The sequence below is a fragment of the Opisthorchis viverrini genome, assembly GCF_000715545.1.
Source record: "Opisthorchis viverrini unplaced genomic scaffold opera_v5_65, whole genome shotgun sequence".
Classification (NCBI taxonomy): domain Eukaryota; kingdom Metazoa; phylum Platyhelminthes; class Trematoda; order Opisthorchiida; family Opisthorchiidae; genus Opisthorchis; species Opisthorchis viverrini.
The window spans coordinates 971,556-995,461 of record NW_008751721.1 but is presented as its reverse complement, the minus strand read 5'-3'; the positions used below and the strand labels follow the sequence as shown (position 1 = coordinate 995,461).

At 45.2% G+C, this 23,906-nt stretch overlaps 1 protein-coding gene across 1 annotated transcript in view; it reads left to right on the top strand.

The window, feature by feature from the left end:
* T265_04132 (hypothetical protein) overlaps nucleotides 1-23,906 on the top strand; it is a gene marked incomplete at both ends in the record, with an annotated part of 51,645 nt that overhangs the window by 15,247 nt on the left and 12,492 nt on the right. Inside the window, 5 exons of the mRNA XM_009168790.1 lie at nucleotides 8,133-8,222; nucleotides 10,893-11,149; nucleotides 15,556-15,772; nucleotides 19,186-19,432; nucleotides 22,607-22,934. Of these exons, the coding sequence (XP_009167054.1) occupies nucleotides 8,133-8,222; nucleotides 10,893-11,149; nucleotides 15,556-15,772; nucleotides 19,186-19,432; nucleotides 22,607-22,934 (1,139 nt within the window). The remainder of the gene's footprint in view (nucleotides 1-8,132; nucleotides 8,223-10,892; nucleotides 11,150-15,555; nucleotides 15,773-19,185; nucleotides 19,433-22,606; nucleotides 22,935-23,906) is intronic.

Here is a 23,906-nt window from a genome sequence, read left to right as displayed (position 1 = left end):
GCATACTGCCCCGCGCTGAGAACATAAAGAGCAGTGCTGCACCCTTTTTTCACTTGTGCCTTTCAGGTGAACGACAGCCACTGACCGACAAGAACAAAACCGACCCGGGAAACTTGGGCAAAATCCTCGATCCTGTGTATCAATCCGTGAATCCGTGAAATATACACCATTTTTTCACCTGTACCTTTCATGTGAACGGCAGGCACTGAACGACAAGAACAAAGTCCACCCGAGAGCTTTGGGCGAAAGCCTCGATCCCGGGTATCAATTTATGAGTGAGCGAGTGTTGTTTGAATCCATAAGCGACCCCAAAACGCCTCTGCTTGTTGGCGCGGTGCGTTTTGTTATTGACGCGCATGGCGGTCGCGCGTATTCTCGTGATTGTCGGTGAGGTGTTGACCGAGCACTGTAAGGAGAACCTGCGCGCAACGATTGCTGAAGGTGCGATTCTTGTTTAGGTTGTACGAATTGTTTTTTTGTGGCTTTGTTCAGTGTGGTCAAATGGTGCATTTAATAGATCCGGCTATTTCTGAGTAAAATGTGATGCCGGAATTGGAGATTGAAAGGTGCACTACGTGATAGATATGTTTTGTCTGAGATTGACCTTCCGTTCGCTCTACGAAGGCACCTTTTATGTGGCATGTCTAGCCCTGTTTTAGGGTTATAGTTGTTCGTGCTGCTCTGGCTTTGACTTGTTTTTCTGTTGCGTAACTCAGACAGTATTATCCTGTTAAATATATCCTTCTCTATTCTGGTGTTGCGCTCAAGAATCATAATGATGTTCCTTACTGTCCCTGGTTTTGAGGAGGTTACATATAGTCTGACGTGCCCATTAGAACCCTGTTATCTGAGGGACGTAACCTGTAAAGGTTGTTCGGAGTATCTGTGATGTAAAGATTCACATTTACAGGGTAATCTGAAGAAAAAGGGCTTGCTCGGTGAACGTGGTTGAATTAATTTATGCCAATGCAAAAAGAATTCTTGATCAGTGAATTTGTATGCTGGACGAATAGATGTCAAGACATCTAGATTCTACCTGATCACGCGCACACGGGTACGTTCGTGCTGTTGACGACAAATTGTATCCCATCATGCTTGCCTTACTGGATGAATCTGCCTGATCAAATGGCATTGACGTGCATCATCTTATGGAATAGTTCACTAGCGCATGTATGAATGTGGGCATCCGCCCGTTTGTCCTATGATATCCGCCATCCCAATCTCGTTCGGATGGCCCATTTTCAATTTTAGTGGCGCTCTCTTATGATGTGTTGGATGTTTTTGATTGAAAACAACGTGCAGTGCCGCTGTGCTAATGAGACCATCAGTCGCAGCAGGATGCAGCATATTCTCTGGTTTTCACATCAATATATCGCATTCTGGACAAATCTGAGGTGGCAGATCGGCACCATAAGTCTGGCTTGTAACCAAGCCTGCGGTGATACAGTGCTTCATGTGTCGCTATCAGCTGACACCGAGACAAAGTGTCTGAGTTCCTCGCTTGTATCTTGTTATCCAGTCGATTAGCACTGTTTCTCACAGCATCATGAGCGGCCATCAACCCTAGGTTGTCCGACGGAGTATCTCGCCCTTTATCCTTATATGCGAAATGAGTACTCATTCTTACGTACTGCGTCTACATTTGTGGCAATCCCGCTGTCCCCATTCAGAAACCTGGACACTACCGCGTTGTTTGTTACGACCGATGGGTGCTTTTTGAACAACATCGTTAAAGTGTTTCTTGCCACCTAGCTATTCACTCGTTTCTCCAGTTTCGCAGCCAGTGAAGTGATTCTTGATCTGCTCGAATCAAAAATTGCCTTCCGAGCAGGCGATGTTTTGAAGAATTTCAGTAGCTTCATAGGGGCGAGTATCTTCTGTTGGGTGAATCTATGAAATCATCGTTGTTTAGTATTTGAGGTTAGATGGCGTGATCTTCGGTGTTGAGTGTACAGGTGCAGCTTCCCGTTTCTAACCGTTACCACCCTTGGTCGACCAATGAGCATTCGGTCATTTCCGGCACTAAGGCGATCAGAATTTGGCTTAGTGGAATTTTTCCGGTGTATTTTTTTGCGGCATGTTTCTTCACGGCTAACCTTCGTTCCAAGTAACTGCATAAAGATTTTGGAGGATCTCAGTCTTTGGCGCTCGAGATAGCTCCGTGCTTGAGACGTGCTGTCTGGTAGTTTCTTGGTTCGAACCGGATTCCGGCATCTCGATTGATTCTATCTACGCCGGAGCCGCTTTGCAGTATCAGCCTTCGTTCTTTCGGTTACCATGAAAACTGGACACCAAAAGGCTGTTATAGATGAACCGCTTTTCCAGTGTCTAGCATGAACCCTCCAGCAGTTTGTATGCAGTAGAAATTCGGTGTTTTCTGCTACCAGGCGCAGTCGTGGCGCTAGTCTTCAACTTTCGGGCACAGATTGTGGTGGTCACAGTTGATCTTGGTCGTACTGGTGGTCGTAGGATGCAAGAACTCAAGACCATTTTGGTATGTCGATAGGCGTTATAAGTTAGGGCCGAAACTGCAGCCGAATGTCAACCTTTCGCTCAGCTATATCACTGTTGCTGTCAGCTGTCTTTCGTCCATTTTCGCTGTCTGGTTCTTCAACTCTCCAAAGATACAGGGTTTCTGGGGATCTTGATATCTCCAACAAGATCACTCCTGACCGTAACCAAAACTCAACGTAACGCATCATCCGGTGCCAGGTAAAACAGTGTTCAGACCGCAGAGCTTGGTTAACCCGAAAAGCCGAAGAAATGAAAGGGGCAAAAATTTTGTTCCAGTTGATTCGTTTGACTGGCCCTTGGAAGCCTCTTGTCAGCGAAATTATCAGTGACCAGAAGGGCTCTCTAATATCCAGCAAAGGACGTTTAGACCGCTGGGCACAATACTCTCAACAACGATACAGTTGGCCGCCTGCTTCCTCCAACCCAGACTGCCGGTCTTCAACAAAAAAGTGGACCGTGAACATGGGACGCTTTAGTCACAGAAGTGCCCGAATGTCTATCTCTACTCAAGCGTCATCATGCTCCTGGCCCTGACGACCTCTCACCTGCTCTCTTCAATGATTATCAGCTGTAAGAACCGCGTACTTGTCATACAGTAGCTGTAGCTGCCACAGTTCCGTTCAGCGATGATTTGAGGAGGTGGGGTTGATGGCTGCGCATTGGAGGCGGGAGATGATAAATTCGTGCGTAAATGCTGAACTGTCAATGGACTGTCACGTATGGGAATAGGAAAGGGAGCTATGCATTGAAGGCCATAGCTTGGATGCACGAGCACCATTGAGGTCGCGACTGAGCCATGTCTGGCAACGCATTCAACCATTGATGTTGCCCGTCTTGGGAAGACGGCAATGACCAGCGCAGCTGAGTTTGCTGGTAGTGGCTTTTACACTTCGCTGTCAAGTCATTGTGTTACCGCCTCTGGCTCGTTTCCACCCCTCATGTGGTTGTGCGAAAAGAACCTTCGAGGAATCCGGTCGACTGGCATATGCAGCACGTGGCCAAGCCAGCGCAACTTATACAATGTGATCAGTTCATCTTTCAAGAGTGAGTTATTTCTGAATACCATTCGACGTACTTCAGCATTGCTGATCCGGTGTTCTCACCAGAGTCGAACAATGCTCCGAAGATATCGATGGTCAAACGCTGAAAGTCTTTTGAAGTCCTCGCCGCGCATCGAACCAGGTTTTTCATCCGTATGATAATATGGAGCGAACCGCAGCATTGTAAACTCGACCCTTGACAAATAAGCTGATGCCACGCCTACGCTACAGTTGACGCAGGTTCACAAAGCTGCTCTGGCCTTCCCAATCCGGATTGAAATGTCATCTTTCGCGAGACCACCTGGCCTGATACTTTTCCCAGGTAGACAAATTTGTCTAACACCTCGATCGGTCCATCCGCAAGCATGAGACTAGGTTTCGAGCCCATCCAGTCTTGCAGTAGCACTTTACACTTTGCAGATGTGAAGCGCATGCCAAACCATGAAGTGGAATTATTTAGATTATTTAATATTGTTTGCATTACCACGGGGTCGGGTCCAAGCATAGCTATGTCGATATCTGCGGGGACGCCCCTAGAGCACTTCATACCACCGGCATTGGAGGCTGATAGTGAGTCTTCCTCGACCGTATCAAGGGCGAAGTTGAAGAGGAAAGGTGAAAGGGGGCAGCTGTATCTGACACCGATTGATGTAGTGAACTCAGGCTAGATCTCTTCGTAGACCATACGTCCGCGGGAGTTGGCGTACAGCGCCCTAGAATGGGTCAAGAATTTATGGGGGCACTTATGTTCCGCAGACACTGCCAGAGTGCCTGACGATCCACAGAGTCCAAGGCTGCTGCCAAGTCAAGCAACACAACCGTTGTTGTTTGCAGTGTCATAGTCTGTCGGAGGGTGAAAATGTGATCAACGCATCCTTTTGCAGGACGGAACCCAGCTTGGTTTTCTCAGATCTATCTTTCCCCGTGTCCAGTCAACCTTCGAATTATAAGACCTGAGAGCACGTTCGACGCCACAGCTACCAGGCTGATGCCACGGTGATTTTTACACAGCGTCCGCGTACCTTTTTTGAAGATAGGGATAACTATCGACACCCCATCCTGCGGGCACCTCTTCCTTCCATACAGCACCAATAAGCTTTGTCAAATAGATGGCCAGGAATTCTCCGCCTTCTTTGAACAGGACTGAATGCAGACCGCCTGGTCCTGGTGCCTTCTCACGTTTTATCACGAATATTTCGCACTTTATTTCTTCTTTCGACGAGCAATTAATGTTTACATTCCATCCGCGTGTACGCACTATTTCTACAGGCTGTTGCAGGAGGCCAGTTGAACTATTCTTAGTGTTCGGCCTATCTTTCCAGTCAACGTTTTTGCGAGTGAAGGATAGTGGTGAATTCCCCAGTCGATGTCTAGTGTATTTGGGTGAACCTGGGGGATAGACCGTTCCTAATAATAGGAGGGAGCAGATAATAGTGTCCATTTTCAAAAGGGTTACTCGGAGTGAACGTGGTAATCAAGGGGTGTTATTTTAACTCCCGTTGTGACAAGGCTTTTGACGTCGCTGATTCTTCACCGTTCTACGGTGGCAGACGAAAATTTTACTCGTGAGCGTCAAGCGAGATTTGGACCAGGTAGATGCTGCGTTGACCACATTTTCACACTCTAGGTGTTACAGCGGCGTCATATGTATAGGTGATCCGTAATATTGACATTCCTTGACTGTAAGTTTGCGTCCGATTCCGTCGATCCGTCAATACTGTTAACCTCTTTCGCTCAACAGGGTATACCCCAGAAGTTTGTAAACATAATCCGGTCACCATATTTTGATGCTTCTGGCTGTGTAAGTGTTTGATGAGCTCTCTAACAGCTTCCCTACAAAACGTGATGTATGACAAGGATATCCACTCTTTATTCTTGTTAAGCTTCCTCTTTGATGAGATCATTAAGCAACGGTAAAAAAATCCCGGTGTTCAAATTGCTGTTGGTGAGAACCCTATCAATGCGGTGTATGCAGACGATATCGCCCGAGTCTTTTAAGGTAAAGGTCCCGCGCAGCATGCCATTCACACCTTCAAATTGCGACATCATGATTCAAAAGTGCAGTCTGTGAACACTTTTATAATTCAATTAGAATCACGAGTTTGTGGAGAATTCCACATACCCTGATAATTGTATTAGCTCTGACGAAAGTGTGGCTGATTGGGACTGCACGAATCCCAAAGGTCCGAACCACGTTCGCTAGTTTGCATCATTTGTGGCGTCAAAAAGGCATATCACTGTATCCTAAGGGTCACGTATACCAGACTGCGATAACGGCTGCATTGTTGTGAGGTTGCTAAACATGGCCTCTGGGAACGGGTGATGTGAAGCGTTTTCAGGATTTTGACCACCGATGCGAGATGGCCCAAGTGGTTAGAGCGCGAATTTACTGTCGGGAAGGTCCGTGGTTCGAACCCAACCTCCGCCACTCGATTTCCCCAGTCTAGGCTTGGGCAACCTGCCAGTATCCCAGCCCTCTTGCTTCCTCCGGGTGGCATGGCAGTTAGGCACCGAAAAGATGCTACAGCTAAACAATTTCAATTTCACCACCTATGCTTCGGAAGCTGATGGGTGGCGTCAAGGGAATCGCAACGAGGTAATCAGGCAGTTGATTGATAATTTCTTGTGCGGTGGGAACTTCAGTCGCAGAAATAATCCAGCACCGTCAACTGCGGTGGCTCGACCATGTGTCGCTTGTGCCGAATCATCGACTGCGCAGACGAGTGTCGTTCTACGTGCAGACAACCTATGACTTGGCAGACATGTGTGGTTGAGAATTCAGAGCTTAGCTGTACAGTGCAAGAAACGGCGACTGATCGGTGTCAGTGGCGTTCGCGTTGCCATTCTTTTCAGATTGTCTGAGCGATTGTGGGTGTAGACACCTCAGGATGTTTGTGACAGACCAGCACTCGGTCCCTTCTCTCCCTCCCAACCTCCGTCCTTTCTCTTTTTCTCTAAGGCTTCAGATATGATTAAATATGCTTAGTGATTGGATGGCTGTAAACCGTCAAAACGCAGACGGATGCTGCCTTCTCTAACGGCAATGATAATGATACGAATGGACAATGCACGGAGTCTCGTTTAGTACGACCAACATCTCCGTGAGTGCATGATGCGAGCACTCTTTGGAATGGGCACTGTCGTCGGTTCGCCCAGTTTGGTTGAAACTGTCTTTTCTGAATAAACACATTAGACGAGTGCCAACTGAGAACTTTACCTCCATGCCTGGACAAAATAAGTGAAAGGTTGCAAGCACCACTATGCCAGTGTCGCTTGAAAAGGCGGGCGCATCCGCGTATTTCTGAAACTGTCAGTTCATCGTCAACAGCTTTGTTACGAGTATGGAATCTCACAGAACCGCAGCAGGTGACAAGTTGAGTTCGACCGACGATTTAGGCCATGCTGTTTCTGGAGACGAGCGAGCTATTTGTATCATTGGTGCTTCTGCTCACCGACGGCATTTGTTCTCGTTTCACGCATCACAGTCATGCATGGTGCGCCCAAGGAAATATCGGAGCTCTGAACACGGTGTAAAAAGGCATTCAGAGCCTCTTAAAAACTGTCATTGACGGCATCCGCTATTCGTCTGGGTATCAGCTGGCACCGTAGATAGTATGTTTTCGGAACGAAGAACATTCTTGGTTGGTCCAAGTTTGAGGATTCTGGTGTTATCTCGCCCTTCTTTTCCTCGGCGTAAATATTGACAGCAATACGTGGAAGTGTACCGCTGGTGATACGTTTTCCTAATTGTATTTAGTGAGAAACTGTTGGGTAGACTTGGGAGATTCCTCTTTGTTTGAGTGGGGGATTATTACCTTAGGATGATCCAATGGTAAGTCACGTTCGCCAAATCTATTCTTTGGGGACATTAGGGCGTTAATGGATTTGCTATAGCAGTCTTTTTTCTTGCAGTAATTTGTCCGGAAGTCCACGTCACCCAAACAAGGTCTGTTTTGTGCGTGGGTCGAGGTTAGGCCTTAAAGCGTTCGGTTCACATTATGTTATTGAGAAGCTTGCTTATTTGGAGAGATTCAGAATGCGGCGATGTAGTCATCTTGAGACGTGGAACAGTTTATTATGGGACACCCGCATGATAGAAAGATCACTGTCTCCGATGGTGCACATCTTTTTCTCGTCACGTACCACCTAGTATAAGATCTGTTCAAAAATGAAGTTTCTCTTGTGGAGGATTACCATTTCACGAGAATACATTCCCGAGTTCTCGGATTGTTGCTTTCATCTAGACATCAAGTAGGATTGGATGCTTCTCAATATCCACTGGCTACATAGTAACTGTTTGTCAAAATTGTGACGGCTGAGCAACGCTGCTTCCAGCAATATGAACTCTTAATGTTTCGAGTCTGGGGTATTTCTCTTATGATTTGGATAGCTCTATCCCTTTTACTGATCACACTCTCTGTGCGTAAGAATTAGAGCCCTAACTAGTGTTGGCAAATCCCATTCCTCATCTAGACGAAATACAACCTCGAGTAGGACAATCATCTGTTTAGGTTTTTCCATTTTCAGCGCAAGGACTGAGTAGTCGATCGTGTCCTTCATTTGCTTTCGTTTTCACAGCTCTCTCCACAATTCCGCCGGAGGTTCTTCGACATCTGCAGGAGAAGCTCCCCGAACTACCGGACCGTTCTGAGAAACTCGCTATTGACGGTAGGATGCATTCTGCTGTCCCATGTTATTTCAACACTTATTTGAACCCCGAAACATTTGAATTATTTCCTAGTTAGGTTGCTTGCCGTTTTAGGTTATTTATATGGACACTCCATACAACATTGCCCGTTTATTCAACGCTTTTCGTAGTTAATCGATAACTCGTTATGATGTTCTCACCTGTTCCCTTGGGTTGCGCCCATAGGGTTTCTGTAGTGGATATTTTGATGACTTAATAGCTCTCTCAGATGTGAGATTCGATCTTGGGAGAATTCTCCATGTCCCCCCTTTTGTCATTCATACTTTATTCGAATTGAACTTCTGGGTGTTTCCCCACGATAGACACTGTTTATTTCTCGCTTAACACAGCTCTCCAATTCCGCCGGAGGTTCTTCGACATCTGCAGGAGAAGCTCCCCGAACTACCGGACCGTTCTGAGAAACTCGCTATTGACGGTAGGATGCATTCTGCTGTCCCATGTTATTTCAACACTTATTTGAACCCCGAAACATTTGAATTATTTGCTAGTTAGGTTGCTTGCCGTTTTAGGTTATTTATATGGACACTCCATACAACATTGCCCGTTTATTCAACGCTTTTCGTAGTTAATCGATAACTCGTTATGATGTTCTCACCTGTTCCCTTGGGTTGCGCCCATAGGGTTTCTGTAGTGGATATTTTGATGACTTAATAGCTCTCTCAGATGTGAGATTCGATCTTGGGAGAATTCTCCATGTCCCCCCTTTTGTCATTCATACTTTATTCGAATTGAACTTCTGGGTGTTTCCCCACGATAGACACTGTTTATTTCTCGCTTAACATCATGTCATGGGTTTCACTGTGCCCGCCTATTTCTCATCAAGCTGCCAACCTTTGGTCTTAAAGCCTTTCAGGATTATGGCAGACCAATCTTTATAATTTGGTCGTACTAAGACTGATTGCTTGTACCACTCATTTCGACGTGCTCAGTTCTCTCTCAAAAACAGCCTAAGTCGATCAGCAACTTATACCACTGTCTCGAGCAAAACTATATGAGAAACTAGAAATTTGGTGATTCTGAAGATCTTTTTACTACCCCAAATGGAACATAGCCTATAGTTGACCGCCGATGAATTTTCATTGGCCCTGTAAGTAGTGAACACGACCCTCCATTTGCCGTCGTATGTCTTCTATGGTCGACGAGACAAACTATTGAATTGGACTACCGTAAGTGCCCTTAAGGTGTATCGCCGTACAGTGATCTTGAAACAAATCAAGGTGGTTCGTTAAACAGTACCCCTCTCCGCCATTTCATAGCCACCCCCTTGGAATAACCGTTTATTGTCAATCCTGTCCGTTGAAGTTGACCTAATCCGTCGGGATAGCTGGAGCTAGTTTGCCTTGGCGTTATCTGTTTAACTGATGCCTCTTAAATTATGCATTAAAAGTTGAATGAACATCCACGAAGTGCATTCATTTGCACACCGACTTGGTCTTAACGGATGACTCAACTAAATCCCAGCTGATGAGTGTAAGGGTTTGTTATGTCTTGATGTACGGTAATGCAACTCTGTATCGGTCCCTTGGCTTCCTTGCTCCGCCCACTATGGTATATCAAAACGCACGGTAGCTCTACACAGCCCTTTATGGAGACCAAGGGGAAATCATTACAACTGTATTCGAAAAAGTTTGGTGACAATCGGTAGATTTATTATTATTAGATTACAACTGTATTTATAGGGTAGTCACAGAGTTTTCCACAAGGTCGTGTCAGAATGTCCGTGAGGGGACTAGAAGCGTCGAGTCAAAGTGCTTGACTCGGATTGGCTGGCATTCTGACCAATCAGGGCATGTTTTCGTCTGGCCCGTGTCCTGCACGTGACATCCGTCTAAATGATGTGATGTTCGGTTATTAGGGACGGCTGGCCTCCGAACAGGGTTTTAAGTAACCTTGCGGGTAGTTACCTTCAAGTTTAACGAAGGTGTTTTATGACGGACGGAGGCATGCCTAAACTATGACACTTTCCCTCCGGGCTAACTGCCAACGATCGTGTTAGCGACCGTTGTACAAGAGCTCCGGTACACCATAAACTGATCACGTGACGATGGCTATATTTTGATATTTGGGTCAAATTTCTAGGGTCTACGCTATGGCCCTGGTGGTCACTTCACTAAATTGTTATCAGTAACTTGCTCCATATGTTGAACAGGTTGTTCCGTCCGTTGTTGTGATATTTCACGGTCACAACTACGCAATGGCCTGCAGTGTTACGACCATGTGTCCGTTGTGACTTTCTATACTAGTGCTATGTTGAGTGCAAGAATTATGTTTATGACGAGTGTCTTCTGCAGTGGAGATCCTGTAGGGTTTTTACCTTTTCTTGGACAACGTATATGCCGCATGGTACCAAAAAAGGTTTACACCAGTTTGCTGTAGCTGAATCTGTACCAACCGTTCTCAGTAGTTGAAGATAACAGAGGATATGACGTGAGTGAGAAGGCGTACTTGAGAAGACTGGGATACCCTATTTACCATACAACAGATTTTCGATAGCTATAGTGAGAATGTGGGCATGAACGGTTAATACCATAATAAATGGAAAACTGATCGTGATAACTAATAACGCCACCCGTCGCTTTATCTGCCTAGCTAGACAATTTACATTTATTTTCATTACTTTTGCTTTTCAGATGCTCTGTTTCTACAAAGGAACGGCACCGAAATATCAGTTTCGTTGCTGTTCAGGCCATCAGCGACTGCGGTTGCCACAGCTATCAAGAATCTCCTCGTTCCACCTTCAAAGCCAGAATTAGGAGCCAGTGCTGTTGTGATTTACGCCGGGCTTGTTTCGGAAGGGTGTGGACATTGGTTGCTCCCAACTTTTGTATGCACCCCATCGTTTGTGGAAGATGAAATTGAAGAAATCATATCGGCCTATCCGAAACCGGTAAGTGAATGGATGATGCACGATGCTCTATAGCTTTTCCGGTGAAATGGGAGAAACATTAACAAGCGCCTACTCGTGTGATAAGAACACCATCAGAGTCAGAACTCGTTTTATTCGGCATTCATTTCAGCTACTCCGTTACGATTTCGTATCTTATTTTGGTATACACAAATCACTAGTTAGGTTGAGAAGTTTCCTCAAGTACCCCATACTGATGGGTAAATACAAATACCAGTCAGACGACTATCTGGGGTAGTGATTCATCCCAACAGTCTTGCAAGTATAGATTCCGATTTGAAGCTATGGTGTATGTATAAACGAGGTAGCTATATTTTAGAGTCAAATGTATTCGTATTGCACTACCTTGTTTAGACGAATAAGTGAATAAGTTGAAAGGTTGACACAGATTTCCTCTCAGCAGTCATCATCATTATTGACAGCATGACATCAGTGTTCAACACCGATGCTTTGCTGCCGTACAACCATGATTTATTTGAAAGCCTCATTGTGAAAGGAAGGGTAAAGGTGGACGGGTAAGGGACTTAGTGCTAGCTTACTGCAATCATTCCGAGCTGCCTACACCTCCAAACACTTCAGGCAATCTGGATAGAAACTGACACTAAGATCGCCACTGACATTGGTTGGCAGCCATATCTTGCAGTGTCTCCAACCAGGCTCAGTGAGAATCACGCGGTCCTCATCCTGAAAGGGAAGTTACACTCACACCACCCAAACGTTTCGTGATTTCTTTCGTACCCCTCTTCCAGGTCAGGGTTTGGCCATCTCTCTGCTTCCGGCACTCTGAATTGGGCATGGAAAAGAACACTCTCTTAGGAAAACGATGGTTAGGCTTTCGCAGTACATGTCCCAACCAACGTGGCAACAAGCCTGTACTAAAGATCACCAGGTCTACCAGAAAAATTCGAATCCATTTAAGCTTTCCGATAATAGTAGGAAAGCACCGTCGTTTACAGAACATTACTGGGACTAACGGGTATACTCTCGGCCTCCAAGGTACGTAGCCTTGTCAACTGATACCGTCACAGGAGCCCTGATCTCTCTGACGTATAGTAGGTGTTTGTAGGTTACGCAGTCCAAATATATCCTTCGGAAAATACGTACCACACATATGTATATCGATCAACTGTTGGATGGCACCAACAGAATGGAACATGTGCGCCAGCATCCATGACGGCGAGATCTTCCCAGAAGTAATTGCAATAAAATAAACTTTTCGGTTTAGCCATGATGTGTCTGGACACGTAGACTCCTGATTAGCTGATTGACTTCTGAGATAACAATGATAGCGTATTGTAGGTAGGGCTTTACCGGTGGAATTAATGTGGAAGAAATGTATGGTTGTGATAAACATCGACACAGCTTGTATGTTTACTGAATTGTCTCTCGCATCACTTGTTTAATCTATTCTCGATCGCGTGTTGTTCATTTACAAGACAACGTTGGTTTGGTTATTAGTTGTACATTCTATTTCCGATAGGGTGGTTATTTTTTTATCTCATTGGTGCGAAACTAAGTGCAACGTGGTAGTTCCTCGCGTGTTCGTTCGGCTAGTCGAATGCGTAAGATTCTGGAGTAGCATTTCTTAAACACGGTTTCCAAACCCACATGGGTGGCTTGTTGATAGGTCGAATACGTTCCTTAGAAATAAAAATACGGATAGAAATGCCAGAAACTTTTTGCGCACCTCAAAGCGTGCCTCAGGATTGCCAAGGAAGGGTTTAAACCGTAATCTTTGTGAAGTTCGTATCATAACTGATGAGCTCTCTTAGTGTTTATGGATCATGTTGACAAACTCGCACTCAGTTCCGGTTGTCAGTATGGAAAATGGTGTAAGTACCTGCCGTCGACTGTGCATTACTGATTTGCAGTAATAGCGTGATGTTTGGACAACTCATTTTGAGTGCAGACCTTCGGTCCTGTTCTATTACTATTGCCTCCTAAAAGTTTACCCCTGGATAGCTGCGTATATGGTTGTTTTTAGTTTGTAAGCTCAGATGTCATCTGCAACGATCGGTGTTAGCTGAATACCTAACCTATTCAGTTGATCTGCAATCTACTTTCCCGGTTACTGAACCAAGGCTCTTCCACATGATCTACTGGATATGTGCACCGTCTATCTTGACAAAAATATACGCTAATAATGAATCTGACCAAGGTCAAGAGCTGCCTGCATTTTTAGTGTATATCCGGCACACTGTCGGTCGCGAGAACTAAGTATACACAGTAACTCAAACCACAACAATAGCCCCAGTTCTTTTGGAACCCAAACTGAAATGGTTTTCAGGAGACTGAACGATTAAGTCAAACAGTTGTTGTCTGGGCTAAAAAGCTGCTCTAATATAAGGCCACTCACTTGACGCTAAGGCATTAATTGTCTACAGAATTGCGGTATCAACCCACAATGGAATTCGTCAATAAGATGAACAGCCCTTTTATCTTTGAGTTCTGTAATGCACATCATGCATGTTTGGTGGTCTTTTCTTACTAGTATGAAACTAAGTTGCTGTTTCTATTTGTTCTTATCAGTATACCAGTGGTAGGGCAAAAGGGAAGTTGTTCGAGGGGGAGAAATTTGTTCTAATGCCCTTTAGTTTGATCGTGCGAAACGCTGGTGCTCACATTCATGGTGTTCTCGCCGAATCTCTTCCTCGAGGTGGAGAAATTTTAATGTCGGTACCTTCGTATATCTCAGATCAGTCCCGAAGAGATTTAGGATGCTGTAGCTATTCAATAAGAAAACCGCGAGGAAGATCCGACTGCGAATTTCGCTTTCCAATGATGTTTCATAATAAATAGTAATAATATCTAGTCGTTCAACTGTAACATTGTTCCAGCGCCTAGCTGCCGTGCCACTAGAAGGAAGCACGAGGGCTGGGATACTGCCAGGTTGCCCAGGCCTAGATTCAAGATCAAGAGGTTAGGTTCGAACGACACCTTCCGGTCAGTAAATTCGCGCCCTAACTACTGAGCAACCCTATGTGAATATGCATCCGGATACACAGAATTAATTAGCGTGCTGAGAGATAGCCATATTGCAATGTATACATGGACTTTCTAGGTTGTTGTTTTTCAGGAACTTTTCGTATGCCAACGTGACGCTGACAACACATCTGCGCTAGGATCCGTTGTATATGAGCGCGTCTCTCGCAAGTCTGCTAGCATCACCAACCGCATTGGTGCCTGGATAATCACCATTGCCGGTTGTTAGGGGCACGAACGCCTATCTTGTTACGAAAGTGTAAACGTTAACAAGAATTCTTTCCGTTCTGATGCCCAGTTAGGCTATTATACTGGCATTCATGGGAGTTCAACTAAAGCAATGGTGATTGTGTTATCTCAGGCTACCTATAAATGACAACCTTTCCCAGGATGTAATTCACCTAATAGTCGTACAGCGTGCTCCTGAAAATGTCAGCTATCAATGGACGAAGTGGAGCCATTTTGGCAGCGCTTGGTTTGTATGTGCAATCTTGACTTTTGAATTGAAAGTCACGAACCTCTTTGAAGTCATAAATTGAAATTCCATTGTTTAGTATGTAAGTCTTGATGTGATCACACAGGTAGTCTATTGTTTTGTGCAGTGGTAAACCGCTCCGTACCCGCAGAAGGAAATCGAGTATCGCCGAGGTTGTCCAGCCGATTCTGGCCTGATCGATTACCTACCGCATGACGGATGACGTTCGACATAGTGTCATTGTCAGGCCTTTCTAATGCGAATCCTGAAGACTGTGGAGTTTGACAGTGCGGCCCCACTCCGAGATTCAGTCACTTCTTTACTTTCTTTCCATTTTGTTTGAATATCTTGCCTATTAAGTGTTGGGTTTGGGGTCTAAAAAGAACTTAGAGCTATGCACTGATGCATTTTGAGAAAAAGGTGCGAAGGTAGGTCGCTTTGCTTTGTTCCTGTTGCCCCGACCAGAGGAAGTTGCCTTGTGGACTTGTGCTCGCAAATGTCGAATTAGAAGAAATTGTGTGACAGCAACAACGAGCAAATCTCGTGTTCTAGTCGCAGATTCTGAACGCAAACCCCGGTATTGCGGTTTTATCAAATCACCGAATCAGGCCGTCCTGCGACTACTCTGTGGCGCTGATTTGAAACCAAGTGAATCGTGAATGGCGTTCACCAATCGTTTCGACTGCATTTTTTTTTGTCGGCCTACATTCTCACAAACCCAAGTGACACTGAGTTAAAGTATGCTTGATAACCCATTTTCGGATGAGCAGTTTTTTAGTCCTATTGAGATTTTCAGCAATAAACCAACAGGGTATTCAAAGGATGTCCTGAATTATTTGGTGTCCGTTATTTCAGGCTTCCTCACTGATGTGTACTCATTAAACAATACTTCAAATAATTTTGTCCTCTTTCAACTTAATCCCTTCTCCAGGTAGACATTGAAAATCTGCCTCCGCATAAACGAATTCTCCTCCACATCGGTGTTGGTGGCATCAGTTCCGGTGGCGACTGGAAACAGCTGCCCACACGTCGATTCGACAGTTTGTCGGGTCGTCCTCTGGCAATTTCCGTTAATTCAACTCACCCACCAAGCAAGCAGAAGCCTACCGCTAGTGGAGATTCGGCCACGGCTGATGTGGATTACACCGGTAAGACCCGGGTTGATGTTACCAGTTTGAGCTTAGAGTTTTGGTTTTCCTCAGTAGAATCGTTCGTCTCTCCTGGCAATTTACGAGGGGTTATGACATCAAGCTAACCCGCGAGCAAGCGAGGTAGTGGCTTCAACAGTGTGGACATACTTCGAATGTGGAAACAACCTCCCTCGATGGCCGCTTCGGTCAAACCGGTAGCAAAGCTGCGTACTTCGCAATTCTGCGTATAGGAGGACAGACTGGCCCACAGAACTTCTTGTGTTCTAAATTCTGAGTTACTGCAGTAGCCATCCGAAATGCCACAAATAATGCTGCATCCGAACCTTTTTCAGGTGAATTGGGACAAACTTCAATGCTGCGGAGTCCGAAGTGAGAGGATGAAAAAACTTGTACAAATCTTTTCAGAGAAATGGATAACCGAAAAATCTAAACGTAACTAGACCAACTCAACAGCACAAAACGAAGATGAACCGATCACACTACCATACGTTAACATTTCTGGAACGGCCGCAAGACGCTACGACAACATTAGGCCATAATGATCTATAAACCCTCGAAATTGTCAATGAAAATAAGGTTGGATACAGTGCTGAAGACCGATATCATGTTCAAGGCTCGATGCGAAGATTTCGGCAATGAGCACATGTGCAAACGAGAAGCAATCTTTACATCGGACCACTTGAACAAAAAATTGCTACTAAAAGATAATCTGTTTCAATTCACTCCCATGGACGAGTTCGACTGGAGCATTAAGAGGCCACAGCAAGAGCAGCTTGGTAGTCTCCCGAAGAAGCCATGATCTAAGCTACTGCAATCGGTGCAGTCTACCCACAATTGGGGAGAAATAACCTGCAGATCTGCACTACTCAAAACTACACAAAAGATCACAGAAGGAACTCAGAAAAATCCCGAGGACTGAAACTGGAGGATGCCAGGACAGCCAATCTAAATCAACCACTACGCAACGCGAGGCAAAGTCTATCAAATGTACTGAATATAGACCAAATCGCAACACAGATCTCTAAGAGGCGTATGAATTTTCGATAAAGGTGCCCTTCAACTAACCAATCACAAAATAATAGGCATCAGGTACTCTTCAAAAGCCATATATACATGCAGCCACCGCTTTGCGCATGATGGCGCTGTCAACTGTAAGCTTTACCATTTCCCACGAAGTGTCTTTCAGCTGTAGCACCCTTTCGGTGCCTAACTGCCATGCCACCCGAAGGTTGCATGATGGCTGTGATACTGCCAGGTTGCCCAAGACTAGACAGGGGAAGTCGAGAGGTAGGGGTTGAGTTCGAACCATGAACCTTCCGGTCAGTAAGTTCGCGCTCTAACCATTTGGGCCATCTCGCCGCCTTTCCCAATAAAGTCGATAATCCAATACCTCGACCATCCCGTTGTCTACGAAATCCGATACCGGGACAGAAACCAGCCAAGCCCGTACGCATACTTTGCTCTTCAGTAAGTTGCGCTCTAACCATTTGGGCCATCTCGCCGCCTTTCCCAATAAAGTCGATAATCCAATACCTCGACCATCCCGTTGTCTACGAAATCCGATACCGGGACAGAAACCAGCCAAGCCCGTACGCATACTTTGCTCTTGAAGGTCGTCCGTGGGTAGCAGCACGTGGGGTTACTGGAGCCGACTCATTTTTCATCAGAAGTTAATCGCACTAAAGGAGGCTTTCTCAGTTAACGAAACGCTGGCATCCGGAATCAAGGTTCCTGTGATATATTGATTATAGCTGAAGAAGTAAAGAATGTAAGTGTTCTCCGTAATCAGCGGTAAATCACGTATACGCGACTGATGCCTTCTTACAGTGGATCTTATTCTGTTCTGCCTCTTCAGACCATGCAAAACAAAGTTTGTAGGGTCGTTGGAAGCGGGAGGAGCCATTGAAGGAAGTGTCGTAGTGACTGGAGTTTAGATGATCTAGCTGGTCTGTTTCTCAGGTGTTGTATCCACATACTAGTGGCTGAAATTGTCGAGGAGTTGAACTGTTCGGCAGTGGAGCGCTTGTTTTCAACATCTTTGTTGACGACTACCTCTCAACTATCTTCACATACCTATGAAAGAAGTATACTCTGTAGCACGCAAGCCGCTGATTGAATCGCAGATGGTGGCTGAATATCAGGCGCTTATCTAAGAAGCTAGGAACGGTAGCCTTCTCAGCAATGGGCATTTGCCGCACTTTGATAAAGATTGTGGTTGAGAGGTCACTGCTATATCTGTACTACGACTCGCGGACGTATTTCTCAACGTTTAAGACCTCATCTGTAAGAGTGTTTCCTCTGCTAATGTCTTACTGCTTTGTGAGGTAGCTCCACCTACGGAATCATAATTGAAACTTTCAACGGTGAGTACCTGGTATTTGGTTGATTTGTCTGGGAGTCCTGTATCCGCCCAGTCGTCTAGACGAACTCGCTCAGATCCAGCTATCATGACTATCTGTGTTTACGTCCTGCGGCTGTGCCGCACCTTTATGTTTGCTGAACACCATGACTTTTTTTCGTACGTCCTACCATTGTTCCATTTGCGCCGCGTGACTCTGCTCGAGCTACAGTTGTTTGTTTCGCTGTGCTGTTCACGATTGAGGATGCACTTTGCGTCCATTGCGTGGTTTTTGACCCACTTCATCTGATTAAATGGTTATTCTGCTTGCCTTGGCGCGTCATTCGAATCTCAGCGAAATGTTGCAGCATGTATCTGGTATTTTAGTTCAACTTACTACTTCACTGGGGGCTTTCTGTGACAGTTAGAAAGCGTGTTTTCGGCTGTGTAACGGGTACTTCCATTGAAGAATGTGTCCAGCACCAGAAGCTGCGTTGGTTGGGACATGTGTTACTTATGCCGAACCATCGTTTGCCGAAGAGAGTACTGTTTTCCATGCCCGATTCGGAGTGGCGTAAACAGAGAGGTGGCCAACCCTTGACTTGGCAGAGGAGTCCCGAATTTAAACCCCCGACTTGCCTGGCGCAGACGTCACAGGGGTAGTCAAATACAGTATGCAACCAGATTTATGTCCACATTCCCGTACGAATGCGTGACTGACTTTTGTGTGCATTTTACTGATGAACGGTTAGTAAGCCTTTTTGCAAAGGGAATATTTCTTTTTGAAAACTCAGTGTTGCGGAAATCCAACAGAGCAAAAGGTCTCCCGAAAGACTTTTGTTCAGAGGGATTTACGTGGTAAGTTAGCCATGTCGTGTTCCAATAAACTCAGTCTTCAGCTCTATAAAACAACCCTGACTCATTCTGGGAAAGACGGTAGCTCCATTCTGGAGTTGTCTACCATAGTTGAGCGTGAAGTTCACACAAGAAGAGTCATTTGCTCATACTCATCAGTATTTTACATTCTCTACGAGCCAGTTCATTTGCTTCAGCTTTGCTGTGTTTACTCTAGATTTGCGAAATCTGGTGGATAGTTTAATCAGTGAACTTCCGGAATCTTGCTGCCCACTACTGGCGACGCTACTTAACCCCCGAGGTCCCACCGATCAAACACTTCGCGTGTCACGACCATGCCTGTACGTTTTTCCAGAAGGATCTGGGCAGTCCGCAATCCTCACACTACCCGGCTACAGTATGCTCATCGATTCAGGCTGCTCACATCGTCCAAATTTTTGGCCTGTTGCCACCTATCTGGATCGGTATGTTCATTTTATTCTGTCTGCGATTGCCGGTTTGTTTGATCTTTCGGATCCTCTTGCAGATCTATTACAGTTTTGCGAAGCATATCTCGCGACTGTAAAGACAGTCCTTGCTTGGCCACGAAATGCACCCACTGCGCGCTTCATCCTCTATAGGACTGACCACAAGAGTGAAGCATGTTTACATTTTTCCTTGTTGACGGCAACAACACTGGCAAAAAATACTCCCATAACATAAATCAATCGAAATCTTTTGGTAAGGAGAATGTTCGGAAAATTCAACTCGGAATCTAAACCAGATATCACCATGAACCACACCAAGTGTGGATTGGTAGCACGATTGTGGACTTTCCATAGTAGATGTTCGTAAAAAGCACGTAAATTTATACTTTACAACTTTATTCCTCAAACAGCGTACGTATAGACAATGACGACGGATTCTGACAGTCATTTGGGAAGCGTCTGATGGGGACTGTTGCTCGCACAGTTTACTGCACATTAGAGTCACCCAAGTAGACTTGTGTTGCACTTTTCTGGTGCACAATGAAGCAATAGGCCATTCTTGATCAAACTCATCCGGAGTCATCAAACTGTAGTGTGCACATCATAGCGCACGACTCTTATTAAATGCGGTCGATTGTGTTCCAACAGCGTTGTAGGATCTGAGTCGTGTCTCAACAAGTGATGCGCTTCTCTCCGGTTCTCTCTTTGAGCGTTCAAGTATTATTGCGCGGGAGACTCATTCTTGCTAACATGGCGGTTTCACCGAGTCAGTTGGGCCGTTCCATTCTCAATATCCATTCTTAACAATTAGCCCACTGTTTGCTCTTATTTTCTTCCTGTTTTATAGACTTCAGGTAATCCTCCTAATCTTTGAATTTCGCTATTCATGTGCTGAAGCGATCCAAACAGGCCTACATGTTTCAAAAACCCGTCTGAATTGCTGGGAATCTGGGCTTATGCAAGAGACCGTTCGTCAATACGATGACCCTGTTATACGGGTCTGAAACGTTATTTCTTCAAAGCAAAAATTCTGAGTCTTTGATGACATACCTAAGGGGCATCCCTCGTAATGTTCAGAACAGTGCTGATTCTGCGGGTACTGCGGATGTCTTTTGGGGCAGCAGGTTCCTCCTATAGAAGAACCACACCACTCTGCCGAGGGGAAAGCCACTTCGCGGCAAGCATTCCCCGCCAGACTCCGATTAGATTTTCCATCCCTACAGAGGTCACTCGCTCCATCCACCACCGAAAAGCGATTTTACTTCTGAATGAGGATCATGGCTCCCACTAGGTATAGGGAAATACAACAAAAATTGCATGGGTGAGGAGCCGGATGTCGGTTGGCGAACCAACACAAACCAATGGGTCGATGACGCCTACCCTTCTCAAGACCCAACAGACTCAAAGCCAGTGTTATTGCTTATTAGGCATTGAGTCTACCTCTACTGTACATTGGATGTCCTACAGCTAGCTTCCATCCGTCTCATTCCTTGATTCGGAAGTTTTCATTGGTGTAGTTTTAGCCTGTTAACGGCTTTTATCGAAAGAAAACTATTTCTAAACCCTCTTCACGGACAATTAGTCCACGGACCATCGTAGGTATTCTTCAGTACTCATTTGACCGTAGCCGCTTTCATTTTGCGCTGCCATGTGGCTGTCTGCTTCCGCTACCTTTTGCCAGCAAGGATTCAAACTGGAAACCGTTGTTGCCTATCCGTACCGCATGTTTCAACCATATTAAACCTGTAAATTTTATTTGCTGCTGTAGGCAACCTGAATCGTCTTCAATTACGCACTCTATAGTCTGCTGACTCCTGCTGCTGAGTAAATCTTCTGTCATAAGGGACCGGCATTGCGAATTACTTGATTTTATTTTTGGACTGGTATCTACTTTGATGTTGATGTTTGTGTAGTAAGTAACGGTGTTTTTTCAGCTTAGTTCTCGGTCTGAGCCTCCCAAGCTAGCGTTCACATCAAAACAACCACCAAGGGTACACAAGGTATATTAACGCCCGAGACGAAATCAGGAACAATTGTACAGCGCTTCATATATACAGCATAGGCGGATATAACTTTCTGGAGATTCTGACGCGTTCTGGATGCGCCATGGACAACCGGCATTCGACCATGGTTGGCTGTTGGGTCCAGACTCGAATTAATGCCGGACCGGCAAGCGCCCCGAATTCTTGGCCAATCTTGCGTGGGTTGACTTCTCGGCCGTAGCAGCACCTGATTGCGAGCGGTAAAGCGGGATCCGTGTGGAATTCCGCCTAACGGTTTGGAGTATCATTCAGGACTTCGCACGTTCTTGTCACTAGCCTGTATCATTTTTAGTTCACGAAATTATTCGTTTAGTGTGGAGTTGGACTTTGGGGACCTTCCTTAGACAATTAAAAAATGGGGACATGACCACAATAAACGTTAGAAAATCCATCTAGGTAACGATAATACTTGTGTTTTTTTGGTAGCTGTGCCCAGATTGAAATGAGTAACGTTCAGTTTGAGCTTCCTAGTATACATTGGAGGACAAGCTGAGTCGAAAAATCGGTATTTTGTGCAATTATTCCACAAGCCTTGATGCACTGATGATTAGCCTTACACGCAGGACCTCCAGGAAAAATCAAACAACCCTTTTTCCTTTTATGGTTCTTTTTTGGTAGATTTCGATATTTACTTTTCCTGAGTTGGGCTGGTTACGCCACTAATGAATCCTGCGGCTTTGTCTGCTTTGTAGAGCCACGTTTGTGTAGACGTGTGCTGGGTAAAATATTGTGCCAGAAACATCAATTCAAACTTGTCATTTTGGAGTCAGTCTCACTGCAAATTCTGATTCGTTGCCTTCAGTTGTGTGGTTTCTGAAACTAGGGAGCTTTACTGGATTCACTGGATAAGCCTTTAGGGGGACACTTTCCGCCATTTAATAATAGCTGGCCTAATCCTTATCACTACTCAACTGTTTTTTCACTAGTTACATGTAAATTGATCAGTCCTCTCCTACAAGCTTCTCTCTTAAGTTTTCGCAAATTAGCCTTACGAGCTTTTTAATAGTGTGATGACCTCTTGTAAGAATAATCCATACACCGAGTGCTGTCGATGAGTCCTTATATAGGTGCTTTTACTGTCAAAACTGCGTGTTAATCCGTTAACCCTTCAAAAAATTTCCTGCTTCAGGTTGGATTCTGTGTTGGTTACTCACTGGGGAGTGGATAATTTGTTGGGTATGCGCGCTGTCCTACCAGTGGCATTTGAAACAAACCCGGCTCTACCTGAATCACAGCAACCACTGCTCTGCCTACTCACACCACCCCCGAATGTAGCCAATGCATTCCAGTTCCCCGAACCACACGTCAATCGTTCTCCGTTCAGTTTGAGTCTGCCACGTCAGCTTGCTCAGCTAATGTCCACGATGAAGCAAAACGGCACTCGGTTGACGGTTTATCCGGTGACAAGAGGTGCGAAACTCAGTTCAACTTCCCAGCCAATCCAGCTATATAAAAAGGTTAGTTCTCTTGTGTCGCATGGCAGTCGTGGTTGCGTAGCGCCTCCATCAATCGTCCATTTTTTTATTAGAGTTGGTGTAAGCTTGTTTAGCCTAAATTTGTTCTTGTAGAATTATGGCTAATCGGGGCCGTATCAGCAAATGTGGATATTTGATTAGAACGTCCAGTGTTCATATCAGCCGTCAGTCTAACAGTCACCCACTGTTGCTTGTCGACCTTGAAAGCGATTCCCGATTCCAAAAAAAGATCCTTTATAGAGAAGCTACTCCCCACAGATGTCCACTTTCCATCTTCGGATTGACCGCTTATATTTTTCCCCTGGAATTCCTCGATTTACTTCCCTGAAGAACGATTCTACTCCCAGTCCAAGGCCACGAAACGTGTAATGGTCGCAAAACAGTTTTGAAGGACATACGATTGAGACGTAAGTCGACTCACTTCTGAATTCCTCCAGGCCTGGATAAGCCAGCTAAATCAATCCGACTTCGAGTCCAATGTCCTATCGTTACTAGTATGAAAGTGCCAGGCTTATCTTTATTCTACAAACGACAACATCTGTCTTGAGTTTTTCCTCCTCACTATCACTTTTTGGCTCGTTGATAGAAACAGTGATCATTTTGTGGTTGGTTATTCTAGACTGTGTATACTACTCACTGGTTCTGGCGGACAATTTCTTGTATACTAGTTTAGACTGATTCATCGTTGGAAGCAACGCACGAGTAGCAAGTTATGCTGCGAAATCTCCGCACGGTGGCCTTTGGCTTACTCAGATCTGGGGTAAAATGTGGTTCTTGATTGTGGGTTACTCCTAGTATCTTTTCTGCATGGCGATCTACGACGTTGCGTCTTTTTGTCACCAGCAGATATCGCTCATATATCAACACATCACTCGTACTAAGCCGAATTTGACTGTTATTGATAGTCGTCGTGAGGATGTTTTATTGAGATTGGTAAAACATACAGACCAGTGG